The sequence below is a fragment of the Netta rufina genome (genome assembly GCF_964035555.1).
Source record: "Netta rufina genome assembly, chromosome: 21".
NCBI lineage: Eukaryota > Metazoa > Chordata > Aves > Anseriformes > Anatidae > Netta > Netta rufina.
In genome coordinates this window covers 4267371-4276613 of record NC_140145.1, presented here as the reverse complement: position 1 = coordinate 4276613, position 9243 = coordinate 4267371, and the positions used below count along the sequence as shown (strand labels likewise).

At 40.2% G+C, this 9243-nt stretch overlaps 1 protein-coding gene across 3 annotated transcripts in view; it reads left to right on the top strand.

Moving 5' to 3' along the window:
• Positions 1-264: 264 nt before the first annotated feature.
• The window catches only part of LOC311217607 (protein spinster homolog 3-like), a gene marked incomplete at its 5' end in the record, with an annotated part of 30230 nt that continues 21251 nt past the window's right edge, over positions 265-9243 (top strand). The window contains 5 exons of one of the 3 annotated variants that reach the window (XM_084299825.1): positions 265-386; positions 6438-6503; positions 6934-7070; positions 7572-7723; positions 8601-8667. In XM_084299825.1, the coding sequence (XP_084155951.1) occupies positions 356-386; positions 6438-6503; positions 6934-7070; positions 7572-7723; positions 8601-8667 (453 nt within the window). Of the gene's footprint in view, positions 387-2684; positions 2893-6437; positions 6504-6933; positions 7071-7571; positions 7724-8600; positions 8668-9243 lie in introns of those variants that run through there. The other 2 variants (XM_084299824.1, XM_084299826.1) reach the window with 2 other exon arrangements.

Here is a 9243-nt window from a genome sequence, read left to right as displayed (position 1 = left end):
CTGAGTGTCCGCCGACCAGTTCACCACCAACAGTGCTGCTTCCCCCGGTGGTTCCAGTTGTGCTTCTCAGGTTCAGCCCTCACCACGTCTGCTACCACAGGAACGTCGGGAATGGGGTAAGAAAATCTGCTGTGCGCGTGGCTAGTGCCAAATGCCTCGCATAAACAGGGGCTGACTTGCTGCTGCCATAGAAGGATTTGGCTGCTGGTGGCCTCTTGCGTGACACGGCCACGAGACCTCGTGCCTAAAGGCACCGAGGGGAGAGGCGCTGCTGGAGGCAGTCTGCTGGGGCCAGCGAGCTGTGCCTGCACTGCTCGGCACTCCTGCAGGTGACACAGGCAAACACTGCCAGGACATGGCATATCCTGACCGACAGAAAGCAACAGGTCAGCCAGAACAATACCTAGCTGTGAAGAAACGAGCTGTAAGCGTGCCTAAAAAGAAAAAAAAAAAAAAAAAAAAAGTGAAATGACAGCGGGCAGCGCTCTGCAGCCCGCTTAGTAGAAGCGCACTGTCACAAAGCTCCGCAGAATTATTTGGCCTGGTGTGGCAGCGTGTGTGCATGTGTCTGTGTGTCTGTTTGTCTGTCTGTGTGTCTGTATGTCTGCCTGTCTGTCTGTCTCTCTGTGCCCGTGCCCTTGTGCGCGCTGGGCTCTGCCCGGCCGCCGCTCTTCGGGCGCCTCCCCGCGGCACTGCCCGGAGCAGCCCTGGCTGAGATAAAGCAGATCTGGTGTTTGCCTGCCCTGCCTTTAAAGCCAGCTGGTCTTCGGGCTAATTTCAGCATTTCTTCATTTATTTTTTTTTTTTTACCCGCGGTTGTGGCTGCAGATAAACTTTTTAATTTCTACAGAGCGGCGCTGGTTCCTTGTCGCTTCCAAGCATAGTCAGTTCTTGACTTTGCTGCATTAATCAAGCAGTGGGATGCGTGGGTAGTTGCACTAACATCTACTTGCTGGAGGTTCTCTGGTCTGTAGTAGAGAAAAAGTAGCAGGGAAATACTGACTAGACGGCAACAACTGTGTACTGGTGTGGTAAAATGGCACATGGAATTGTTTTCAGAGGCAAGCTGACTTCAGTGGAACAACAAGTTGCCTTGTTGGACTGGGGGAGATGCCCGTAATTTGTATCTAAATCCTCCCTTAGAAAGTTGAGAGCTAAGATGTTACCAAAAAAAAAAAAAAGTCCTCTCTTGAAATAAAATTAATGTAGATTTATTCGCAATTAAGTTTCACTGAACAGGACCGTGCCTTCTGGTTCGTGAAATGAGGATAGGATGCAATACTGCACTGTTAAGCACACAAAAGTAGGGAAGTCCAGATTTCACAAAATGGCCAAGAATGCTAGATGCCATTTCATTTTCAGTTTAGTCTGAAGTGTGAAACACATGGTCTTCAAAAAAAAAACCCAAAACACCACAACATAGACTCGTCTTAATCCATGAGTCACAAACCAATCTGTAATTGTTCCAATTAGCTGCCTCACTTTTAAACTCTTACAGTTTACTGTTGATTTTCACTTTAAACTTTCTTAACAGGATGCAAAAATAAATTACCCTCTGAAGCTGGTAATCCACAAAATGGCTCAAAAGACACGTGACTATTTTTCTAAAAAAATTATATAATAGGACAAATCATGCTGGCAAAGTTAAACAAAAATATTTTTCAAATCTGAGTGGACAGAAGAAAGGCAGGGAAGAAAGGCATCTGCACAGAACAGAGAAACCAGAATGCCTTCCTGTGTCCTTTCTTCCCCTTTCAGTCCCCTTTTTTGGGGAGAAAGGGGAAGAAATCCTGTTGCTCAGTTCAGAACTGTGGAACATGCACGGTTCCAGCAAGGGAGCAGAGGAGTGCAGGTTGCTTTTTTATTTGGTGTCATTCCCAGACCCCTACCCCAAACAGAAAGTAGTCTGCAATGTGAGTTGTTTGCTTAAATTGCTGATTTAACCTAAAAGTTCAGGATCTTCATGGAAAGGATTCTGTCCTAGGGGCAGATCTGGCCACTGCAAAGCAGATGGGAGCTAACAGGGAGAAATGACTGGTTAGGTGGCAAGGACAAATGTTTTTGTTTGTTTGTTTGTTTGTGTTTTTTTTTTTTTTTCTATTTTAATGGAGATAGATACGTGTGTGAGTGTATGATGTGGTGGTAAAGATCTGAGTTGCAGAGAAAGCAAATGACTTGTCCAGAGCAGCACAAGAAGTCTGTGGTAAAACAGGGCTCAAGTCCACAATAGGTAACTGGTCTACTGAACCAGCTTCTCTAGCTTCCTTTTTTTCTTTCCCTCTCTTCTGTAGAAAGGCTGCTTTTAGCTCTAACAACTCACTGAGACCTTGGCAAAGATTGTTAATAATTTTTTTCATACATGATGTCTCAGATCATTGTAGAACTGTGCACTTTTATTTCTTGGATGCACAATGGATTATTTTGCTTCTGTTTAAGTTGTCTTCTTCTATAGCACTTTTGATTAGCAAAAACACAGGACTAAAGCTTTTTTTTTTTTTTTTTTTTTTTTTTAAGTTCTTCCTACAGAGAGGAACATTTAATTTCAGTTTTTAGTGGCTGGGCTTCATCACCGGAAATGACTATAGTGATTGAAGTTCCTCATAGCTTGAACGCAAAATTGACTTGTAGCTTGTTGCACTAAGGAAGCACTTTATAATACATGGTGCCTTTCTGCGCTGGGAAATATGCAGAACCCGAATGCACATGAAAGCACAGGCTTGCAGTCCCAGCCACATCCTGAGGAGCAGAATTATGGAGCTACTGAAGCACATGAGAGACAAGGTCCATTTGTGTCAGTGTTAAGGAACAGTCCAGCAAAGAGAGATTACCTGACAGTTGGTGTGCTATGCTATGCGAATTTAATAAATTTCATGGACTGGTTTATTGTACCAGGTGAGAGTCTATTTCCTCTTTCTAAGGAAAAAGAAATTTCTCAACAATTCTACTTATTCCTTAGCTACAAATGTTTCGTAATGTAATGGTATACTTCTAAATGTCAGTTTAATCTTTCTTGCTTAACTGCTTTAGCCTGTTGCTCATGCTCTCTATGAAATTTGCAACTATACATTTGAAAGATGAATAAATGATCTATTAGTTATTAGTTGTTAATAGAACTCTTATACAAATCATGTTTGTTAAATGCTTAAGAGTCGTAGTTTTAAAGCTATGTTACAAACAGACTTTGGTATACAGAGCAAATAATCTATTTTCGTGTCTGGATTCCAGAGCTATGACTAAGAAACTTCTCTTTATTGTGTACAGCAGCTTACGAAGCCTTCCTTGGCTTAAATACATTAGATGTGGTATTCCTGTATCTGAAGTGATGACATTCCCTCCATTGAAAGTACAAAAAATTATGTTATCATTGTACAAGTTTGTCTAAGGAAGATTTAGCTTCCTTATGAGCTTGTGGAATGTATGTGATTTCTTCAATGAAAAGTGTAACGTGACAGTGTAAAAAGAATGGAAACCTGTTTCTCTAAGGATCACCTACCAAATTTAGAAGTTGTTTTCTAATAAATAATATCCTTCTTCCAAAACATTTGTTTTTGATCTAACCATGAACAACAAAGCATTTCTTATATTAAACTAATGGGATTTTTTTTCCACTCATGTAAACTGTGGCCTGTATGAATTCTTCTGCTTAGAATCACCTCTAAGCATCTATCAGGCTTCCAGGGATCTTATTCAAAAATGTACAGGAAACACTTGCGAGCTCGCTGCATTTTACTTCTGAGTGTCCTGGAAATCATAAATGTTTTAGAACCTTGTGAAAACCTCAAGGATGGATTACTAAATCTGGAATTAATATCTAGTGTTAGTACACAAACTAGTTATTTTTACTATTTAGACCATTAAGAAATTTAAGACATTCAGTCAGTATCTTTAAAAATTGAGAGGCTAGTGGGTTTAGGAGTTAAAACTTTCTTCTACTGAACATTTATTAACCGCACATGTAAGAGGGAAGGAAACAAGTAGGGGTGCACGCTGAATGATATTGCAAGACTGCTTGTGAAAAAAAAATCCTGTGTATAAATGCTGTTGTCGAGTAACTTTCCCTGGAGAAGGGTAGGGGACAGGAGAGGACAAAAATACCTTTGAGCAAGAACTGGAATGCTAGGAGGGTATGCACTTGGAAGTATGAAGTGTCAACAGTCATTTGGCTCATTCCTGGCTTTGAACTATTCTTTGACTCCCGTACATGCAGAGTTTAAAATTTTTAAGAAGGCCTGCAAAGTAAAGGTGGCCTACCAGCTGACACGCTCAGTTCCCTTTGGGGACTTGTAAAATCCAAGAGCAGAGGTGGGGGTTATATCCAGGCCCTTGAAATAACAGGCATCTACTTTAATTATAATATATGACTAAAGCACTTTTTCATCAACTCTGTGACCTCCTAATCCATGAGGGAATTCTGTTTACAAATCGCAGTCCGTATCACAGCAATCTACTCTTATCTGCTCGAATTTAGCTGCAGTGCCGAATTCTTGCATCAGTACTTTTGAGTTTGGCTCCCATAGATAAGATATCTTGTTAAATGTAAGTTAACAGGAAGGTAAAAAAGCAGAGGCTCGAGTACTTGTTTAAAAGTAATCTGGTGGCAGTTAAGAGGTTGTGGTTTCCAGGCAGTTTTGCTCACAAGATTTGACAGAGTTTTAATTGATCTTCACATGGTAAATAAGCTCTTCCATTTAGTTGTCTGCTAGAACTGAGACTTCAAGTCATTAAAAATAGTGATCGTGCAGAGTTTTGCCCCTCTAATCTGTTGCTCTGTTCCAAGCTGCTCACATCAATGCCTTGGCATTTGCCAGTATCTGGTCAGGCCAGTCGTTCAGTTGTCTGGAGGGGATAATGTTTTAATGGTGCTCGGTTTGAACATCGGTTTGAGCTGAAATTGTGGTTCAGACCAGGTCTTTTAATAGCTGTGGTTTGTAACAAATAATCCAGTAGTTAACAACTGAAGTTCCTGTAACGCAGTATTTCTGTGTGTTGATAATCACCTACCAGGAGAGTAGATACTGTCCATTGCTGTGTTTTAATTCTGCCAATTTCCCTTGCCTAAGGCAGGCCTTTAGCAGGTATTTGCTGTTCTGAATGAGGTCACAAACTTTAACTTCTGAGACCACTCAGGAAACTCTAAATATGTTCAATAGTCATTGAGAAACAGCTATAAACCCCCCAGTGCTGCTGTGAGGCTAGACCTTGGTCTGTACTGACTTGAAGTCCCATCAGTAAATAGTGAGGAGACTGATTACACTGCAGCCACGAGGGCTGTGGGAGAGCACGCATTTAGCTTTAAACTAGCTGTCTCAAGAGTGCTTTTCAGTTGGCTGCAGCAGTATAGGACATGGCATTACATTTAAAATCCCCTGTAGGAGCAGAGGAGATACCTCTTGCTAATCACACCCTGAGCTCCATTCTGCTGCAGATCAGCTTCTAGAGGCAGGGCCGACAATTTCACAGAATGCGTTGTCTTAAGTGGTGGCACCGTCCCTGAATAACATTTTGATTTAGACTATAACAATGGCAAAAGTAAAGCTGCATGAGAACACACGTCTGTGTTGAGATCTTTCAAGGTCATCAAAGTATGGTCATTCAAAATAATATCTTTGGCTGTTTTTACTTTCTGTTTCAGAAATACAATGCAAAAATGCAGGCTGGGTGTGATGGTAGATCTGCAGCCTTGGAATGACAGAGAGATGAAAATGAGCTTTTTGTCTCAGAAGCATTCATGCATCCATGAAGTGCCTGATCCATGGATCTTCCCTCCGATTATTACTTTTGTAGTTTGCTTCTACACTTTTTTACAATTCTTCTAACCTTTTCATCAGCTGTTGAATAGTTAGAAATTGAGATAGAATTTCTGTCTGGTATTTATCACAAATAGAAACAATCACTTTTGGTGAAGTTTGTCTGTCACCATCACCGCTAAAAAAAATGTTAGTTTGTAAATCCACAGTTATTTACATCTCAGCTGATCTCTGCAAAACTGTCATGGAACCATAGTCCAATCAAAATTACTTCTCTCTGAATTACAGTAGTATTTCCCTGGCTGATTTTGCCACCATTGGCTAATGAGGACTGTAGCCATCTGCATTCTGAAAAATCCAATACTCATTAATTTGAATGTTGTATATTTTGAAACTGTTAGCAGTTTCAACAAGAAATACAACGGTTGTGATTGCAATAGTCAGTAAACTGACTCTTGTAAGACTATATAGATAGTGGAAGATCATGAATTTTATCTACAGCGATAAGAAATTTTAATTCTCTGTGTATCTAAGTTTGTGGTAATGGTTTACGTGTAAACTGGGAAGCTAAATGTGCTGCCGTTCTTGCAAGCCCTCTTCTTGAAATGAATCTTTGAGTTGGCAAATGAGTAGAATCACAAAGAATAAATAGTGTACTTTGCTGTCAATCAGTGTTTGACTCTGTTGCAGGGATCCTGTTGGATATACAGAAATACTTTAATCTCAGAGATGGGGAGGCAGGTCTACTGCAAACAGGTAATAAAATCTTTTGAATTCAGATAGCTTGCTTTGCCTAGTGTCTATATGGTCTGTTCCTAAAATACAGTCTGTAACTTATCATTTCTAGTTCCTACTTGTGTATGGTATTACTCTTGTGGGCAGGCAGACTAAAATGTGAAACTGAAAGTCTTTGGTTCAAGAAAGACTAGGCTTACGTTCTTCAAGAATCCCACAGCATGTATTAAAGAATTTCTCAGTTAAGAAATACAGAACTTGAGCAATTCATGCCTGTTTTATTTTATATATATATATACATCTATGTTCCTTTCTAATTGCCTACTATTTCTTCAAAGTCAGCCCGCCTTCAATCTTTACACTAAAAAATAAATTGAGTTTGTCTGAGGGCTGAGAAGAACCGTAAGAATAATTTGACCAATATTGTACTTGTGCCTTCTTGGATTTCTAGCCTTCATCTTGTGTTACATGGTGGCTGCCCCCTTCTTTGGATACCTTGGTGACCGGTACAACAGGAAAATCATCCTTGGAGCTGGTATTTTCTTCTGGTCTGTTGTAACATTAGGAACCTCATTCATCAGTGAATCGGTATGTTGCTTTTTTAGAGGATACAAATAAATCATCTGCATATATCTGCAGGACTTGATAGAGTCCTCCTTTGATCACATTTGGAAAAGCTGTCAGTGAGCACTTGCTCCCCAAGCCTGGACTATATGGACTTTGTGCTGGAATGCTTTATAGGATGGTAAAGTCCAGCCGAGGCAATGGAGCACCTACACATTACTGTTGCAATTGATGGGATCTTATTTCTCTCCCGCATTCTATTGATTATGACATTAGGGTGTAATGCATTTTCTAGCAAGCCTGGATAATTTATTGACCATATCCTGAAATTCTGTTAGTCTGTCACTGTAAGAAGGAAACAGCAGTGGGATGTTGAGGGAAGTAGGTGTGAACAGATGGGCTATAGACAAAAGGCAGCTGAATTCTTATCTGCTGTGCTATATTTGACCCACTAAAATACACCTCTTTAGCAGTAAGATTTCTTTCTTGGACTTTTTTGGACTATAATATATCTTTTGTCTGCAGTATTACTGGATGTTCTTTCTTTCACGGGGACTAGTTGGCATTGGCACGGCCAGTTATTCCACAGTAGCACCTACCATCATTGCAGACCAATTTGATGAGGGAAAAAGGACCACAATGTTATCTGTCTTCTATATCTGCATTCCAGTGGGAAGGTTGGTTTTCTTGATGGTAATTGACTTGCCTTTTGAAATTCTGTGTGACCAGGCCTGTAATTCAATATACCCTCAACCTTGATTAAACACATTTTTACATATATCTGCATTGGCAAAAGGATTTGTCACTTAATAGCATCTTTAAATAGCACTGATTAGGTTTATTTCTGTATTTACATTGAAGGAAAAATTGCTTTTTTCCCTCAAATTTAAGGGAGAATCTAAACTCTGAAGACAGATAAGCTTTGTATAAAACATTAAATCAATTCTGAAAGAAATGTGTGTGTGAGAGTAGTTTTTTATTTATTTGTTTGTTTATTTGAGAACAAGCTTTCAGATATTTGTTTACTTGACAAATTTTTGAGATCCCTTCATTAAACATCTTCCAAGGAAGAACTGGCACTTTCCTCTCCTCTTTTAGTTAAAGTGGCGTGTGTGAAAGAGAGGCAGAAAAGGGCTTTGTAAATGGTTCATATTCTTTATTAGAGCAGGCAGTCAAGGTTGAGGCCTGAAGCCAGATTAAAACTAAAGGAATTCCTGCAGGGTGTATTTCACATGGCTAGCGCAGAAAGGAGCAAATAATAAAGCACTTTGTAGGCTGCCTAATCTAGGTTTGCAGTGTCATCCTACAGAACATATATTCCCAGTGAAATCTGGGACATTATTACCACTGTCTAAAGGCTGCTCTGACTTTAAACTCTCTTTTTAATACCCATTTGGAAGCACACTAGCATAGACCATGGGGGTTGTTTCTGCTTACCTATTTTGAAAACTATGACAGAACACTCCCCAGTGCTCTCCTTAGCCAGTGAGACATGTCATGTCAGCCAGAAGAGTTCATTAGTGCCTGCTGATAATCCCTTTCTGTTGCTTACAGTGGTCTTGGTTATGTCCTAGCATCCAGCATGGCAAATGTCACAGGTGACTGGCACTGGGCATTCCGGGTGAGTTATTCACTTTCACTCATGGGGCTGAGCTGTTCATTGTAAAATCGTAATTTTGGCTGGGGTTTGGATTACTTGTGTTCTTTGTATAGAGCTGAGTGGTGGAGGAGCTTTCTATTCTCTGACTGGTCATGAACTTGGTGTTTAAGAGAACTCTTCCTGCAAGACAAATGGAATACTTATGCCTAGCTCCTGCAGAATGAAAGCAGGCATAGGGGAAATTGTACAGCAGCCAGGGCAGGTGCTGTACCTCATACCTGAGGACACGCTTGGAATGGTTATCAGTGCACCAAGATATCCTCAAACAGAGGAAACTGAAGGTAAAATGATCTTTGTACTGGTAGCACCAGTATAATTCTTCAGGAAAATAAAGGGAAGGTAGCCAGGTTATTTTTTTTTTTCTTTTCTGAGATGCTGTTAAGAATAACTTCTAGTATTTGAGGGTTTCAAGAAAAAAAAAAACAAACACTTCTGTTTTGGTCATGTCATCACGATGTCTCCACATATTGAGCACCTAGTGCTTTGGAAATACTTTTTCCAGATCCTCCTAACTTATCTATAAAGTTAAGTACCAAT